At 40.6% G+C, this 19,327-nt stretch overlaps 2 protein-coding genes across 2 annotated transcripts; one reads left to right on the top strand and one right to left on the bottom strand.

The window, feature by feature from the left end:
* The first annotated feature begins 282 nt into the window (after positions 1–282).
* On the top strand, positions 283–6,865 carry pane1 (proliferation associated nuclear element). Its single transcript, XM_080722052.1, has 6 exons — positions 283–426; positions 2,520–2,599; positions 4,905–5,003; positions 6,055–6,134; positions 6,311–6,396; positions 6,568–6,865. The coding sequence occupies exons 1-6, from the start codon at positions 370–372 to the stop codon at positions 6,718–6,720; spliced, it is 555 nt and encodes a 184-aa protein (XP_080578178.1). The 5' UTR covers positions 283–369; the 3' UTR covers positions 6,721–6,865.
* Positions 6,866–9,065: 2,200 nt separating this feature from the next.
* mb (myoglobin) lies at positions 9,066–10,103 on the bottom strand (the record flags this gene model as incomplete). The annotated part of the gene is made up of 3 exons (XM_080721293.1): positions 9,066–9,206; positions 9,612–9,831; positions 10,021–10,103. The coding sequence occupies 3 exons, from the start codon at positions 10,101–10,103 to the stop codon at positions 9,066–9,068; spliced, it is 444 nt and encodes a 147-aa protein (XP_080577419.1).
* Between the last annotated feature and the right edge of the window lie 9,224 nt (positions 10,104–19,327).

Genomic DNA, 19,327 nt, shown 5'->3' with positions numbered 1-19,327 from the left:
TTTATTGGGATTTGTCACTCACCCTCTAGGTCCATAATGTTTTGTATTTGCATCATGCAAATACAAAACATTATCAAGTCATGCAAATTGCATGACTTCCAACAAAAACGTTTGAAAATGTTATACAATGTCCTTGTGTGCTGCAGTACGTCTCTCAGACCAGACGCTAGATGGCAGCAGAGAACCACTTGCAGCTGCTTGCACACACGGACGTTACGTCGTCTTTACGTCAGACGTAGGTTTGAAATTGAGCGCACGTCACGCATGAAACCACAACAACAGTGCAGCTTATCATGCTAACGTTAACTTGTCTTTAGCTGTTAATAAACCGAACACCATTAGTTTATATTTATCTTATTTACTGACAACATGTCAGTTCTGAAACCATTCAGTACATTACCTGGGTTAAATGAGGCGAACATTCTGGTTTGTATTTCTGGTTTTGTCGGATATCGAAAACCCGTGCATGCATGTCTTGGCTTTCTAACATCTGCCACTGCTGAATGCATGATATTTATTTTATTGGTATGTTTTGTTAATGTTATTATGCAACGACGGTATCAGATATACGAGCTCGCGTTAACGCTCTCTAACTGCGACACTTAAACTTGTAGATCAACTACATTTCGGTAATTTGAAAATAACCGATCTACTTGTGAGTTTGAGCTTGTATATCTGCTATTTTCAAAATATTTTTCTACATTTGAAAACTTTAAATGGAACATAATGATCCTGCTCAATGAGTACAAGTTAAAGTACCAAAAGTAAAAGACTTTTACTTTTGGTACTTTAACTTTGATTGATTGATTGATTGAAGACTTTATTAGAAGTTTGCATAGGAAAAGGTACAGTTTCATGACGGTACAGTTCACTGGTACAAGGTCTACTAAAAGGAGATCCATGAAAAGACTAAGCTTATTTCCACTGGAAACCATTGAAGTATCTCATATAACATTGAATGACAGACAAATAGAACACAGTACTATGCAGTAGATATGTAAAGAAAAACAAAATAGAAGACAGTAAGTCAAAACAAACAGTATATACAAAGAAGGGGCAGGGGAGGGTAGGGTTGGGCTAGATTCTTTTTTACCAGTTGCGAACGGCTGCTGCCTGTAAGTGGTTTTTCAGGGCAATTTTAAAGGATGCTAGTGATCCACACTCCTTTGTGGCCTTCGGTAAGGCTTTCCACATTTTGGTGGTATAGCAGAAAAAAGAGTTTGACCCTTTGTTGGTTTTGACTCTGGGTTGAAAGTGATCTGTGGCGCTGCCTCTGGTGTTGTAATTATGGACATCCTTAATGTTTATAAAGTATTTTGACAGGTACTTGGGTATCATAGTGGTGTAGTGTATCTTGTACACCAGGCCCATTGCAAGTTGCTGTACTCTGTCAACTACTCTGAGCCACCCCACTCTTAACTGGTGAGTAGCGGTGAGGTGAGTCTGATAGGGAAGTCTAAGCAGGACCCTAATTAGTTTATTTTGGGCTGTTTGTAGTTTAGTTTTCAGGGCTTGTGGGGCGTCACAATACCATACGTGGACTCCGTAGTCAAAGAGGGGCTGGATTATTGCACCAGCTATGGTCTTCAGTGTGTTGGAATTGACCATCGGGGCGATCCTCTGTAGGAAACGAGTTCGTTGGTTGATTTTATTTATTACTTTAGAAGTCATCTTTTCACTGGAAAGATTAGCTTCAAGGATACATCCTAAGTAAGAGATTTCGTTTTTTCGTGTTATGACCTTGTCACCCACTTTGATTGTGAAGTTATCAACTTTTTTGAGGTTATGATTTGATCCAAAGAGGATGGACTCTGTTTTACCCAGGTGAATTGATAATTTGTTGTCGTTAAGCCATGTGCAGATCTTACTTAGTTCAGAGTTAAGTGTCTTCTCAACCTGCAAGTGGTCCTTGCCCGAGACTAGGAGAGCCGAGTCATCCGCGAACAGGAACAGGTTGCAGTCACAAGCAGATGCCATGTCGTTCACGTATATTAGGAACAACAGAGGTCCCAGTATGCTACCTTGAGGAACACCACAGTTTACCGGGAGGGGGGGGGACAGGGTACCGTTAATCTCCACCACCTGTTCCCTCCCCACCAGGTAAGACTGCATCCACCTCACTGCTGCGCTGTCAAGACCGATGGCTTTTAGTTTCTCAATCAGAATAGAATGATTTACGGTGTCAAATGCCTTCTGGAGGTCCATCATGACCATGCCGCTATATTTGCCGTCATCCGCTTCGCGTTTGATTTGGTCAGTCAAATAGAGAAGGCATGTGTCAGTGGAATGAGATTTTCTGAATCCAGATTGGAACTCGTAAATCAGATTATTCTCATCGAGATATCTTGCTATCTGTTCGTAGACTATTTTCTCCATGACTTTGGATATGGAGCTAAGAATGGAAACTTAAACCGAGTATTTCTGCATTGCAGTATTGATACTTTTACATAAGTAAAACGTTTGAGTACCTTTCCTCCACTGGTGTTATGTTCACGTTTTTTTTTTTTTGCTGTCCACAGCTGGTAGAATATGGAGAGGAGTTGCAAAAGGATCTTGCTCTAGCAATGGTGGAGAGTGAGCGTCGTGTCGACGTGATCGTGTGAGTATAGGGACTGTCGGTTATGACATCACCGCAAGATTCGGGGCTTAACTCCGCCCACTTTGGCAGCCATTGCCATTGCTAGGTCTTGGATGCATCAAGATCAGTCTGTACTAGTTCTACTTGTTGAGCAAGCAACGATACTTTTACTTCAATTGCTCTAGGCTTTGATTGCATTTCAATAAAACCATATTTGATCAACATAACGATCACACACATTTTACTGTTTATAGGAATGTTATATTATTATAAACCGATCTTTATTTCCAAAGCAATGGATGAATGTGATGGCTGTTCTGATCTGCTTGTGCTCTTTCTGCGCTCATGCATGGACAGCCGAAGTCGCGATTTTAGCGTGATATCTTTTTATTGGGAGACAATAATGAGCACCAGCAAATGAAAGCAGACATTCCAGTGAATATGGACACGTTTAAATTTTAATTTTTTGATGAAAATTGACAGAGTAATGGCCGAGTCAAATTGCAAGTGGTCTTGGCAGTGGCCCAATAACTGGCTGTAGGCACGCTATGTGGTGTAAAGTAATTAAGTATATTTACTTAAGTACTGTACTTAAGTAGGCCTACACTTTTGAGTTATATGTACTTTGCCAATATTTTTACTTCTTCTCCACTACATCTCTGATCCAAATATTGTAGGCCTGCTTTTACTCCACTGCATTTATTTCAAAACTTTAGTTAGTAATGCTAGGCCTAGGCCTACTATACTTTGTAGATTGTGATTATTATTACAAAACATCATTAACCACTTCAGCATATACATATATTTTGACCATTTGAAAATAGCCGATCTACAAGCTTACAATGTTAGATCCATGCTATTTTCAAAAGATGTTTTGATAACTTGAAAGGGACATTCTGCACAATGAGTAGGCCTACTTTTACTGTTGGTACTTTAAGTACATTTTGATACCATTACCAATACTTTTAAACTTTTACTCATGTAAATTTTGAATAGGCCTACTGGACTTCGACTTGTAATAGAGTACACTTGCATTGACCAATCCATCTTATCTACAAACAGCGAACTGTCATTGCTGTTCTCCAGTCATTGCTTCCTTTTATCCAAGAGTCTCACAAGAAAGATAGCAACAAACATGGCGGGCGGAAGTGGCCGATTTTCGCAAGGCCACGCCCAGTCCTCACCCCCTATTAGTAATAAATGTACATAACTGTCATAACAGTGTTATGTAATCCGGAGAGAGAACTCTCACAGGATACAAGTCAAAGTTGTAGGCCTAGTGATGATGACAGTAATACATTAGCATATACAATTTGAACTGGAACACTACACAATTGCGTTGTGTTAACCAATAAATATCACTTACCCTACGTTTAATTAACCTATCATGTTAACTATAATGAAGGTATGTGAATCAATAACCATTGAAATGAATTGATTCCAACTCTGTGCCAACAGAGCCTTCAGAAATAAAGTAGCTATTCTCTTGCTATGGATTAAAGTTATGATGATGATGTTTTTTTGTGACAAACTCCACAATGTCATCTTAATACTCAGTAATTTTAGGCCAAAATTAGGCTAAACCTAAAAAAAATTGCAATAGTAGCAAACTCAACTGATTTTGTATCCTCAATATGTCCTTAATGAGGGAAAAAAAGTCCCAAGGAATCCCATCAGGGGAAAGTTTTGAAAACGACCTACCTACCTTCACTTACTATACACTACACTATAAAGGAAAAAATGACTCCCAAAAAATCTGCTTTAAGTGGGATGTGAGGGGTCAAACTAGGGGTTTTTAATTATTCTGAATCCATTGCAAGCATTTGTTTTGCACGAAAAAATATTCCTTGGGCAAGAAATGGCCCCTCAAAATGACGGTTTAGTGATTTTCACAGTCTTTTGGGGTCCGTTTTTAGCCCAAGGAATGTTGGATTCAGAATAATTAAAAACCCCTAGTTTGACCCCTCACATCCCACGTAAAGCAGATTTTTTGGGAGTCATTTTTTCCTTTATAGTGTAGTGTATAGTAAGTAAGTGAAGGTAGGTAGGTCGTTTTCAAAACTTTCCCCTGATGGGATTCCTTGGGACTTTTTTTCCCTCACTAAGGACATATTGAGGATACAAAATCAGTTGAGTTTGCTACTATTGCAATTTGTTTTAGTTTTTTTCATATAACGACTGGACTACACTGTCTAGAACCATTATTTTAAGTAAATGCATATGAATATGAGGGACATGCTGTGTCGTGGACACAGCACGACACACTACACAATCCCATTATAATGACCTGCTGCTACTAATCCTCATTCTCTGTTTTGCCAACCAGGAATCTGGCAAAGAAGCTGCCATTAAGCACTTATAAGCATGATGCCAAACCAAGGATCGACCTGGTGGTCTTCATCATCGACCTGACCTCAGAGCTCTGGTAAGAGCAGCTGTCAGGGTAGAGGGTAGTGTCCCCATCTGTCCAACTCCACGCTGTATTATACCTGCTTTGTTTGTTGCCAATAATCTACAAATCTATTTCTAGTATTTAACCCATTTAGACCTGAGGCCGATTCTAGAAACGCCTTCTAAATTCTGACCTAGTTTTCTGAGAAAATGTTGCTATATACTATACTAGCAACAGCTACCCCAATGAGTTGGCAGGGCTACTTGTCAACTACTAGGTATCCTACCCGACACCAGAGTCTAAGGCCAAGGCCAGAGGAATCTGGATATTTCATATATCCCAGATTTTCAGATATCCACATAAAAAAATATCTAGGTCCACACGACAAAGATATCTAGTCCCCAGACCTCCACTAGGGGGACAAGCACACACACACACACACACACACACACACAGTAAAGTCTTCAGAGATATCCGTGTTCCATGCCTACACAGATCCAGTGAATCGGATATGTTTCAATGTCTTCACTTATTTATCCGGTTTCAAAAATATCCAGTTTAGCGGCCAAAATATCCAGTTTTGTGTGCCCCAATCGCACAAAGAAATGTCTAGCTTCAGAAATATCCAGCTCTGTGTAGTCTCAATTGTAGGGATTCTATTTCTAGATAGTACTAGTTACTGTGTATAGTTACTGTGTATTGTATCAATGAATATACTATACTATACATTAAAATAGCGTTTTATCGATTAAACAGCTTTAATTGTAATTGCTTTAAACTATCTTTTGAACGGGGCTAACCACTCCTATACGTGGCTTTGCGTGTATGACCATGTGTTTTTCCAAGGGTTATCCCAATGGTATAAAATACTGATGATGTAGGTTTTCCAAGGGTTTTCCCATGGTATCAAATACTGATATTTGACCCCCCACATGTGTCTATCATCATCAGCAGCAGCAGCACCGCTCACTTCACACTGATTTTTATTTTGTAATATGGTGACATTAAGTCTGTACTTTTCCAGTTCAGGGTACTCTTTTGTTTGTATTTCATGATCATGATCATGTTTTTGGTTTTTCAATAGTTTCACGTCAGCAGAAGATTCCCTGAATTACTTGGATCCTGGATATTTCCTTGGGAAAGTCTGTTTCATGGTTACTAAAGGTAAGTAATGTAAATTTCAAATTTACTTGCTGACTTTGTTCCCACTTTTGCTGGTGTGTAAAAAGTAGTTAGTGACTGGGAGTGGGATGAAATGGAAGCAATTGATTAATCCTTGACTCAGCTTTTGTGTTGTTGTTTTTTGTCTGACAATGTGCCTTCCCCTCACTTCCCACTAGCTCGAAATGGTTCAGTCCCCCCAGAGCGCCTGGAGAATGTCAGAACATTGGCTGCTTCACACCATTGTCCACTACTGTATGCAGAGGTACTACATATGATCAAAACACAAGCAAATTACTAGCCAACACTGTCAAAAGCATGAGTGCCGTCCACACATTTTTGTCCAACAGGAACAAGGGCACTCCTTGACAGTGTTGTTCTATGTGTTCTCCACTGAATGACGGACAGAAAACTTCAAATTTATTTTCCTTTCCAGACGACACCCTCCGGTATCACCAATGCAGCGGATAGGCTGCTCACTATTCTGAAAGTGGCAGCTGGCTTGGTTCCAATGACAACGGCTCTCTACCTCTCTCACTTGTCCTGCTGCAAAGTGCCCTCAGACATCGACCCGGAAGAATTTTCATAAAGCCTTAAGCCATATATCATTGACACTAAGGCTTGCCCATCTGCCCCTGGCAGGTAAATAAAACCTTCGGGCAGGTGAAGTTTGCTTTCAGGTTGCACGACCGGGCAAGTGTTCATTTGAGAGGGGACACAACCGACACAACACAAGATATGTCTAAACACCTGAACGTGGCCTGAGTGCTCCGTTTTCCGGTCTTTTGAATGTAAAATAAGAGCACTGTTTACCTATAATGTGATGTTTATCTGTTGCTACACTTAAAAATGTAAAATAACAAGTGTGAAACCATAGACATATTCAATCATTGCTATATGTAGGATTATTGAGCAGGTTTTCTTCTTTTCAGCTGAGTGCACAAATAATACATTGAATTTTTTGTAATCATTATTTTACACTTGTTCATTTGATTTACTTAAACCCTTTTGCGCTTTCATTCATTAACTTATTCCAGCTTGTTCGTTGTTTGGCGATCTTCTCTGTTTACTTCCTAGACATTTTACTTGTTCATTTGGGTCCCACTATACATGTGTTTGCATCCCATTGTAAATAAAATGCACAGAGAGTTGAATTGAATTATGGGTTATGCCCTTGAATACTAGAGTGGAGTTAACAGAACAATGCACTAGAGTTTGAGAATCGGATCTTGTCATATGGGACAACTTATTATTTTTTTTAAGCCATCAAGAACTTGACTGCATCTGTCATAATTAAAATATTAACCGGCCATTTACTGCTACTCAGTTTATATTTTTACAAGGATCAGACCACATGACGTAATGTTTTTCCATTACAAAAAGAAGAAAATATATATATATATATATATGTGTGTATATATCCTAATACAATATTTTTGCCTAGTGCCATACTCTGTCATAACTGAACAATACCTACAGTAATATGACATTAGTGAGCAGTGACTCTTTGAAAATGTGACCATCAGTGCTTCATGGCACGAGGTAGAAGGACAAATAAGCTAGAGGGTTATACATGCAGTCATGCTCTGCCAAGAGGGTGACTAGTACCAGAATGTCAGGCATCATTTCAGGCACAGACACAAAGCAACACCCTAATAATAGTTATGTTATCGTCAGAACAATTACTGGTATCCACCCTTTTTAAGTAGGCCTACCACGTTTTATTTGGATGTTCCAACTTTTGAAATGAGCTCAGAGCTTGTGCAACATGGGTGGGTGATGGGCATTCTCTAACGAACTGTTCTGGCTGAGGGATATGGAAAATGTATAATTCAAGGGGCCTTATCGACTTTTTATGGTGACTATAAGCAAAATCAAGTTATCAGACTCTGACAACACTATTGAGGCTATTTACTGTAGAGGGTCACCTCCAGTCAAATTTGGATAAGCTGGCAGGAATGGAGTAGCCTAGTAAACTAGACTCCTAGGGATATGGAAAATGTATAATTCAAGGGGCCTTATCGACTTTTTATGGTGACTATAAGCAAAATCAAGTTATCAGACTCTGACAACACTATTGAGGCTATTTACTGTAGAGGGTCACCTCCAGTCAAATTTGGATAAGCTGGCAGGAATGGAGTAGCCTAGTAAACTAGACTCCTACCTTCTGTGAGAGTGGTTTACGAGGCTAGGAATGGAGGAAAGAAGGGGCAGCGCCAGAGAAATGTCCCACATGAAAATGTCAGAACTAGTTATGGAGAATACACCTCACTTCATCACAAAGTCAGATAACCGACATGGCAAGAACATTTTAATCACACAGGATTGTAAAAGTGGATGTAATGGTGTATGTATTTGAGAGTTTGAGAATGTTCGGACTTGGAGATGTATATATAGTGATCAACACACAACATTTTACTGCAGGATTCCTTTTTCTGTTTTGTCTTTTATTCATTTCCAGTGACAGTGTCACTGCCCAGCAGCACTGATTTATAACCCTATAATACTACAGACAAATTAGATTATATTAAAACAGACTTTCATTTGTGTAATTATGTGTTTATGAATGAAACACATGCACACAAGCACTGACTCAATGACTCAATCAAATTATGTTTGGGTTAGTTAATACTCAGCAGAGCACTAAATGTAAATTGGTTATATGTAACTGGTACACATTGATGAAATCATTTGCCTTTTTGATTAGATTTAAAAGAAAACTGAAGAATAAGGCAAGGTACCGACATTTATTTTAATAATCACTTTAATTCAACATTATCGAGACAATGTATTTAGTATGGGATTTAGTTCCGTTAAATCTCACCTTCATAACCCTTAAAATTCTCAGCAACACTTGCAGTGGATGATATCTCTTTTGTCTTTCCTCATCAACTTGGTTCTACATAAGACACTTTAGCTATCATGGCCAGAGGTTTAGCCAGCAAAGTCCAGCTCTTTGTAGGTAACATCAATGTCAGCAATGACTATACCCATCACGTTTCTGAAGGCAGTCTGCCCTGCTGCGTCCAGTCCTGCCTTCTCACCCAGCACCTTAGCAATGATCTCAGTGATCAACTGAAAAGAGAAAGCAGGGAATCAGGATAACTTAAAGGCATAGTTCACCCGAAAATGACTTTTTTTCTATTGATTACTCACCCCATGCAGACTTGAATTCATGGATATTCTTTAGTTTTTGTCGCATAAGGCAAAAATTTGAAGAGACTCCTTGTGTCTCCATATAAGGAACCACTGCTGGGCATCAAATTATTGGCTTAGGAATGTGACAAAAAAATAGTCTCCATGGGGTCAGGTGGAAACAGTCCAAAACTGTTACTTTTTCAGGATTAAAATTCAAAAGTAGCTCTAAACATGTCCCCCCCTCCCCAGAATGACTGTGGGATGAAATAGGTCTACTTATTATTATTATTAATTGTTAACCACTGAGGCAACACATCTACTTCATTAACCAATAAGGCTCACCTTGAAGTTATTTAGTGGAATCTTATGGTTATTAGCATGGGTGGTGGCAAGGGGTTTGAGGATATCAGCATGGCTGCCTTTGGCCTTCAGCAGTTGCCCAAGCTTCTGCAGCACCGTGGCACCATGGGCAGCAACCGCTGCGTTTCCTGCTAGGTCACCTGGGGCGATGCCTGCAAACTTGGGGAACAATGCCTGGGTCTCTGGGTGCGCTGTGAACAGACTATGGAACAGACAAAACAATAATGGGAGATAAAGTTTAGGATTCTGTCTGTTTAGATTTTTCCAACATCCATGGCAGGCTTCATTCAACAGTTGTGTTTCATAGTAAGGTTGACCCAGTTCACTCACTGTGTCTGAATCATTGTTTTATTTTTTGGACATGTAGTGTTATCATCTCATATTTACTAACCCTGCCAGCACTAGGCCTCCAAATATCTCATAGTCTGCCTCCACGGCACCCCAGCACTTCAGAACTGCATCAAAGTCAGCCATGAGCTGAGGAGAGAGGATGAATAGTGATATATATTATTATGGGGTGGCCATAGCTGGAAGGTTCCTGGTTCATCCCCTGGGTCTCCCATGTGTTAAAGTGTCCCTGAGAAACACTTAACGCCTAACTGTATTAATAGCGCCCACTGCTCCTAATACTTTGGATGGGTAAATGCAAAGGACAAAATGTCACATAATGTGCAAATGTACAGTAAAGAGCAGGGACTAAATTAATTATATATTTGAATGACTGGAATAATAATACTTTTTGTGACGGTGGGATTAAGTATAACACTATACAATACAATAGAAAAGAAACGTAAAATCAGCAAAGCGTGTGCATGTCATTATTACATATTTAGCCTTTTATTATTTGTACATATTGTCTAAATGTTATCATCCCATATGTAAGTGACGGTAAGATGTGCAACATGTCATGTGGATTGGAGGGAAGTATAGGGCAGGGCAGCTGAGGGCATTGATAACAGAGTAGCTGAGGACTAGGTGTCTGGCCATCAATTCATTTCTAGAAAGTTGATACCGGTACTTCAGATTACATTAGCCGTCGTCATTCTTACATTATTCATAATAAAGAGGACGGATTTATAGTGTTGCATAATTAATCACTTAATCCTGACACCATTGTACAACGAAAATAGCCGATCTACAAGCTCACAGAGCTTATAAATGGCTTCTAGCTTATATGCTATTTTGTGAAGCTATTAATAGATAGAATCTATGATAAGTAAAAGAAGAAGAAAAAAAAAACGTTAATGTAATGTGCAAAGACCTTGACACTGAAAATCAGTATTACCTTTACCGTTGATTCTAACCTTTTCCACTAGCAATTCATAGAAATATTCATTTCTATCAAGGTGATGCTTTTGGCTTTTTAGTTGTATTCAACCTAATATTTTCCAGTCCAAACTACTTGATTAATGTCCTCAACGCCACAAATCCTGCCCTTTAAAAGTCTTATCTTATCATGTTCTCCAAGCAGTCCAAATAAATGGATATCTATCTTATATGAAAACAAAAATGCTCTTTTTCCATTTAGCAATTAATAGAATTATTCTATCATGATGATGTTTTGGCTTTATCTATCCTAAATGGCCAACCACCACACTGGAATCAACTGGAATTCACCTTCTTAAAATGTAATCTGTTCCTGTCTGTCACTCATCAAGTGAAATAAGAAAATTCACCTGTGGAATGTGGATGTTGATCATCACCATCATCATCATCATCATCATCATCATCATCATTATTATTATTATAGAAGACCTAATACAATTATTATAGTCTATTTTCAAGTTCAATCAGTGAGGACAAAAAAAAGAACCTATGTGCTATACAAGACATTTCTAAAACTATAAAATTATAAGTTAATCAGTACGTACCAGCAAATTAGTAAAATATCCTGTGTGAAAATATCAGTCCAAACTACTCGATTAATGACCTCAACCTCCCCAACCCTGTCCTTAAATACCCTTATCTCACCGTGTTCTACAGTACTTTCACTCCAACCCATCAATCAAGTTAGTGACACATTAAATTTTAAAATGTGTGTGTGTGTGTGTGTGTGTGTGTGTGTGTGTGTGTGTGTGTGTGTGTGTGTGTGTGTGTGTGTGTGTGTGTGTGTGTGTGCGCGCGCATCTGCGTGTGTGTGTGTGTGTGTGTGTGTGTGTGTGTGTGTGTGTGTGTGTGTGTGTGTGTGTGTGTGTGTGTGTGTGTGTGTGTGAGAGAGAGATAGAGAGAGAGAGAGAGAGAGAGAGAGAGAGAGAGAGAGAGAGAGAGAGAGAGAGAGAGAGAATGAGAAAACGCACATCCACAGTGGCGATTTTATTGCAGGGCATTTGCCAGCTCAGGTTTCTTTTTTTTTTACACCACACTAATGAACTAAATGATGAAATAAATGTAATTATGGTTTGCAGGATGTCTGCAAAAAAAGACGGGGGGAACGTAGTTCAACTTCATCAAGGTAATCTCACAAACCACTGGACCGATCAGCACCACATTTCTGGTGCACACTGTCAGAACATACAGTATTATGTGTTACACTTTTTGTAATATAACATTTCAAATAGTTTTATTATGGAAATCAATGCAGATCAGATTGGACTGAAACATCTCCCTAGTGTGGTCTTACTGACATCATATGAGCGCACATCATTGGTTTTCAAAGTGGGGTCCCTGAAGTTGATAGTTGTTAGCCCCGCGCCCCTAGTGGCCAAAAAGTGAAAAACTTCTGGGAACCCAGATTAGGACCCAAATGGACCTTTACAGATGTGAAACGCTGAGAGTGAAATGATCCTTGGTCCATTTGGTTCCATTTGTACCTTCTCAGAAGGGGCCTTTTATATGGAGACGCTTGGAGACGCTGCCGGTCTCATTTTGGATTTGTTACCAAAAAGACATCGCGTTTACACCTTGTATTGGCTCGTTTTGTCTGTGTTTACACGACAAGTTGACAACGCATGAATTCATGCAAAATGTGTCATGTTCCCGGCCTACATATACTGTGTATTTGCCCTTCAACTATAAAATATATAGGCTATTGTTTTTAATGAGACAAGCATTGTAATTAGGCTACGCTCCCAAATCCATATTATTATTGTCTGTTTGCTTATTGAATGATCCCACAGCGGGGATGGGCGACATAGCCTAAAGCCGTCGAAAATGTTCTGTCTATCTGTGACACGGAGAAGAACGCACCGACGGAGGGACGGCATGCATGCCTTCGCACGTGCAAGACACCAATGTTGCCATAACAGATCTGTTATAACCATGACACACGATAGAATAGCCTAGGCATATAGGCTACAAAAACTACGGTAAGCATTTTGATAACCAAATAATCATGTGGCACTGTAACATTACGTGGGCAATTATGTACCTTTTTGAACAATATGTGTAGGCGGTCGTGCAACACCAAACAAATAAAAAAAAGAAACTAGGTTTGAAATTGCCTACTTTCTCTCAATTCTACCATCTTATCAAAATATTAAACAAATGTCAATTTATCTGACGTTAGATAGTGAATGTGTTGTTTAATTTGGCTGTTTTAATATTTAAATGGTATGATATGAAAGCAACATGCATGCCTTGTTAAGAGAGGCTGGGCGCACTGGAGAGAAAAAGAAAGCCGACTCACTATCATCTTATCAAATTATTAAAACACACACTGTTTCTCTCGGGGGAGGGAGAGGGGGTTCTATGACCAATTCTCCTGTATTTGGTCGTTTTCTTTGGTTACACAGCTGCGAAAACGATGTGGAACCACACTAATCCACTTCCAGTCCCGAATTCAAAAAAGTGTCGGATTGGGTCATAAAAACGCGTCTCCGGGTGTCAAAAAGATTAAAGATGCTGCACACCAGAAAATAGTCATTGATGGGGATGAGGTCGAGACTGTTGATGAATACAAGTACTTGGGTACAACGATTGATTCAAAGCTGACATGGAATTCGAACACCGATGCCATCTATAAGAAAGGCCAGCAGAGGCTGCATTTTATGCGCAAACTGAGAAAGTATAATGTGGATAAAAGTTTAATGTTACTTTTCCATCGCTCCTTTGTGGAAAGTGCATTAACTTTTTGTTTTATTGCCTGGTATGGCTCCTTATCGTTGGTCAACAAGAACAGGCTCCATAAAATCATAAATGTATCCAGCAAGATAGCTGGGGTACGGCTGGAGAGTATGACCTCTATGTATGAGACCCGTGTGCTCAGGAAGGGCAAAGCCATTTCTAGGGATAGAACACACCCATTATACAGTCAATACAACCTTATGCACTCAGGACGACGGTACACAGTACCTGCGTTGAAGGCGAGGGCCTCGAGGACATTTGTCCCCACTAGTATAGGGCTTCTGAACAAACAAGCCCCAGCTCAGTTCCGTGCATAAAGTGTTATGACTGGTAGCCTGTTTTGTATCATGTTGTTAGTGAACTGTGAGTTTGTCTTGTTATTCATGTATTGTGGTGTGTATCATGTTGTCAGTGAATTATGAGTTTTGTCTTGTCATTCATGTATCGTGTATTATGTGTTGTGATTTTGTGTCCTGATGACTGCTTGGTGCAAAAAGAATTTCCGCAAGGACAAATAAAGCATCTATCTATCTATCTAAAATGGCCGAATCACTAGTAAAAACTATCGGTCTCAAGGGAATTCGTCCTCGTATAACAACCGCTCTAAGCGTTAGTTATGGGGTTCCATGGCCTAATCTATATCAAATTGAAGGACGTCCTTGAAATCAAAAGGTTTGAGAACCCCTTGCATGACTGAGACTGACATCATATGAAGTCCAACATTGCCATAATCTCTGTGCTCCACAGAGCAACCAACTCCCTATCAGTAACAAAGAATTAACAGGATATAAACAACTACCAGGAGCCCCAGCAGAGCCCCGTCCTCATGCTGGTCACCAGGCCAGACCACAGCGCCTGGTCACACAATGCTGTGGGACGCATTCCATTCCTCAACAAGGATTCATGCAGGTCAGCCAACGTTACGCGGCTACAGTACATTTGGTAGGCCAGCACGTACAGCACGGCCGAGTTGTCAATCAGTTGCCAATGTTGATACAAGCCCAATATGTGGTTTGAATTTGGCAAGGCAAAGTTCCCCCCCAACAGCTGCATACAGCTGCATGTCCTGCTTATGCCACACACATGATCATTAAATGTGGGATATCTTTGTAAAAGGAGATTGACTTAAAAGAAAACAACAACCACAATTCTTTTATATATTTCAGCTCAGAATAACCACACATACTTAGATTGAACATACCATTTATTGCAATGATATTACCATTTATACAATGATATTGCACTTTGTTTGGCGATGTAGCTCTGCTGTGATGACACATATCATAATCCATTGAAGACAGAACAATCTGTAAACAATATTACCATGAGTAACTAGGGAGGAGCACAGGGAGGTGGATGGATCTTTTAACCCTTATAGATGCACAACCAGTTGTAACAGCTAAACACCTAGAATGTACATAGAATAGGGAGCTGCTTAAATACACTGCTTGAGATGCATTGTGGGTAAGAGGGCGTATGAGAATGAGCTTGTAGCCAATGAGAATGAACATGAGGTGACAGACTGCTCTGTGGGAGTGTGAATGAATTAACTTGTTAAAGATGGGGTGCCATGATTCTTTCCCCCTCTAAAACATGATTTTCAACTATTATGATTATACTATAGGAGGAAGGTTTTTCCAAAAAAGTGTACAGAAAGAGTTAAAATTAGGTTTTTATGTGGCCACACCCACCAGTTCATTAAGTATGCCTGGTTGTCATGTTGGGTGGTGACCCAGCTGAAGTTAGCCACACCCACAGTGGTTCTATGATGTAATTGTATCTGTGTTTTTGGACCGGCACTTTTGACTCACAAGGTGGCAGCCTACAGGGGGAAAAAAAAACAAATACAAAGAGAATACACAATTGCTCATAACAACCACACCAGGGGGTCTAATGAAATACTGTCAACCTCCTAGACAAATGAAAAACAGAAAAAGTACAAAACTATGGCACCGCCTCTTTAATAAATGAAGGGCTTCCATAAAAGAACTTCCGCATGCTCAATAAAACATCCAAACAGTTTTACAAGATAAAATGTACATAATACAGCTCTACAGTGACCATTTCAGTGTTGTGGCACAATAAACTAACGGTATGTTGAGCCCATGTGATTGTGAGCACTGTTTTACCAATGATTTGAGTCCTCTAGGTGTAACCTGACCGCGCCAGATAATGGCAGCAGTGCGTATGCCTGGCTGCATACCGCTCTGCTTTACCATCATCTGGGACCGTTCGGGCAGACTCGATGTAAGGGGCGGGCCATTTTTTCAAATTCTTTAGCAGGTGATTGGATGGGGCCGTCTCTCTATCACAGTCTGGGAGTGCCAACTCCAACCACTCATCAGCCTCCTGGGTTTCCACGTGGTCTGCAATCAGACTCTATTGGTTCAGAGCCGCTCAGAGCCCGCCCGTAGCTGCCGCTGATTGGTCCGGCCCGGGGGTGTGATCAACTCTCCCAGAGAGATCTCAGATGGTAAAGTGATCATAAAAGTGAATCACCATTGATGGAAGCTTGTGTAGTTGCTCTAGACAGGAGCTCTAACGACCAGTCCAGAAAACAGAGGTGAAACATTTTCACTCAAGGAAAAAGTACATTATGAATTAACCATTTAAGCCCCATTTCAAATGTATTGAAAATAATTGATCTACAAGCTTACATCACATCACAAATTTGATGTTGTGAGTTTGAAAATGTTTTTAAACTTTTTTCCTTTACTTTTTTGGGGGGAGGGTGTGTGACTACATTATATTAGAGCAATGCACTGACATTAGAAAGAAAATGTACTAAAATTGTACTTTTGACTTCTTATTTCAAAAAGCATGTGCTTTTGAATACTTACATAAGTATTTTTAAAAGCAAGTACTCCTCCAGTTCAGTAGGTTTAACTCATCAAGCACAAAGCTTTCACTAGTTGAGTGATATGTTTTACTCTATCCACCAATATCTCTATCCACCACCGCTACTAGCTCTGAACCAGAGCTACTGTACTGACACCAACCATCGGTGTGTTGTAGCTATATACTATATAGCTACAACACAGTAGCAACACAATAGCCTATATAGTATATAGGCTATGTTGTATGTTGTCTTGGCCTGGGAAGTTGGGACTGGGAGGTTTATTTGTCTGTCATTTAATGTTGTATGAATTGAGAAAAAAGGGACCCCAAAAAGCTTTCTTGTGGTCTTTGAATGATTTAATACTTTAGAAGTTTGCATGGGTACAGGACGGGGTCCACCCTGTTCCCCAGGTTCTATGTTCCCCACAGGTTAAAATGCACCTGGTTAGCATTCACCAGTTTTGCTGAGGACTGAGGTTAAGGTTATGGTTAGGTTTAGGGTTAGGGTTAGGTTTAGGCATAGTATTACTGAGGCTAGGGTTAGGGTCGATTCATACCAGCGCGGTGCAGCGCGATGGCAAGTCAAATATGTATCCGCCCTGCAATGCTCATTCATCGGCCACAAACGTTGTCATGCCACGGACCTCCAATATTTACAAGTGACTTCGGCACTAGCCGTTAAGAAAGTATGGATGAACTCCCCCCGAACCTAAATAATTTCGGGTCGGGGAGCCCTCCCGAACCGAAATTAGTTAAGCCGACATCATAGTCGCCTGGGCGGTGGAAGGCTTTACACCGCGGTGTAGTCTTTTCGAGTCTTTTTGAGTCATGAAACTACAACGTTACGTCATTCCTCGCGGTGGAGAGCTTTCCACCGCGAGTCCCGACACATCTCTCTGTTTTTGAGCAGTGGTCACAACGCTCCTATACGTGGCCGTGTGTGTGGGTCTGTCTGTCTGTCTGTTTGTCTGTCTGTCTGTCTGTCTCCGTGTCCGTAGCCTGCACTCCTGCAGTAACCTTTTCTGACCACACATGTTAAGGGAGGGGCGCTGTTGCACACACACACACACACACACACACACACACACACACACACACACACACACACACACACACACACACACACACCACCGCTCAGTTCACACGAGTGTGATTTTTACTATCAGACAGGCAGGCTCTACACCCCGTTCACTGATTGGTCGATCTAGACCAGTCAGTCACGGTGTACAGGACTCCACCGTGAGTGACTATGCAGGCATTGACACTAAGGCTTGCCCACCTGCCCCCGGCAGGTAAATAAAACGTCAGGGCAGGTGAAGTTGGCTTTCAGGTTGCCCGACAGGGCAAGTGCTCATTTGAGAGGGGACACAGATGTCTATAAACACAACACCAGATATCTGTCTAAACACCTGAACGTGGCCAGTGCGCTGTGTCTTCTGGTCTGTGGAATGTAAAATAAGAGCACTATTTACCTATAATGTGCTGTTTTTACTATTGCTACATTTAAAAATATAAAATAACAAGGTATGACATTTTATCGCACAGCCCCAGAAAGTAAAGAAATAAGTGTTATTTCTTTATTTCTTTGAGCGGTAATTAAAATCGTACCTATCATTTTATAATGGACGATTTACTTTTCGGGCAAGTGGGCATGACCTTTGGGCAAGTAGAACATGACCTGTACTTGCCCGATGGGCAAGTGCCTCTGAGACCTTAGTGTCAACCCCTGCTATGATGTCCTGCACTTATTTTCTGACTTGAGGTGGAAAGCTTTCCACCTCAAATTTGCGGTGGATAGCTCTCCACCGTACACTCTGATACGGGCTTGAAGCCCGTATCAGAGTGTACGGTGGAGAGCTATCCACCGGTGGAGAGCTTTCCACCTCAAGTCAGAAAATAAGTGTAGGACATCACATCATAGTCACGGGGCCCACGGTGAAGTCCTTTACCGTCTAGACCGGTTCAGGTCGACCAATCAGTGAACGGGGTGTAGAGCCTGTGTCTGATAGTAAAAACAGAGAGATGTGTTGGGACTCGCGGTGGAAAGCTCTCCACCGTGAGGAATGATGTAACGTTGTAGTTTCATGACTCAAAAAGACTCGAAAAGACTACACCGAGGTGTAAAGCCTTCCACCGCCCAGGCGACTATGATGGTTAAGGTTAGGTTTAGGTGGTAAATGGGGAACATAGAACCACCTGGGGAACATAGGTGATAGTAAAATATGTTATTGTTGTTTAACATGGTATAGATACCATTTTCAGTGTCAATGTCATGATGTTTTGAACAACTAACTAACGCAGGAGAATGACCACTGAGAGATGCCAATCAGGTCATTATGTACAGGACACAGGATAACAAAACGCCAAACATACTATCTGCCCTTACGACTGGTGCCTGTAACACGAAAACATATGATATCCATTGCTCTACTGTACTTGTCATGTTTAACTTTGTCCAATCAGAATGTGACTAATGTATTCTGTAAATCCATATATCTGTGAAATCATTATGCTTGTCACTCAGAGAGAGCTACGATGGGTGATTTTGCTCTATACTGTACTGCTGTACAGTAATTTGAACTCTGACTAAACTTCAACACAAAACGCATATTCCCTGGTGTGGTCTCATTCATTGTGTGGAGTACTTTATTATGGTTGGAAAACTGTTTATCCATATGGAATATGATCCAAATTCCATCAAATGGTCCATTCGATTGCCGGATTAGCTCCGAGGAGATATTGGGGACTCAACTTTGTTGGACTCATTTTCTTCTCCGCTGCTAGAACCAGTTACGGAT

This window comes from Nannobrachium achirus (genome assembly GCF_963921795.1).
Source record: "Nannobrachium achirus genome assembly, chromosome: 3".
NCBI lineage: Eukaryota > Metazoa > Chordata > Actinopteri > Myctophiformes > Myctophidae > Nannobrachium > Nannobrachium achirus.
The sequence above is the reverse complement of the archived record's forward strand: the minus strand, read 5'-3'. Positions and strand labels throughout refer to the sequence as shown.

What these genes read in the sequence shown, in the direction of transcription:
- pane1 (XM_080722052.1), top strand. Translation starts at nt 370, where the DNA reads ATGTCAGTTCTGAAACCATTCAGTACATTACCTGGGTTAAATGAGGCG. An exon ending in TAAATGAGGCGAACATTCTG is followed by an intron (nt 427 to 2,519) that starts GTTTGTATTTCT and finishes TGCTGTCCACAG; the next exon opens with CTGGTAGAATATGGAGAGGA. An exon ending in CGTCGTGTCGACGTGATCGT is followed by an intron (nt 2,600 to 4,904) that starts GTGAGTATAGGG and finishes TTTGCCAACCAG; the next exon opens with GAATCTGGCAAAGAAGCTGC.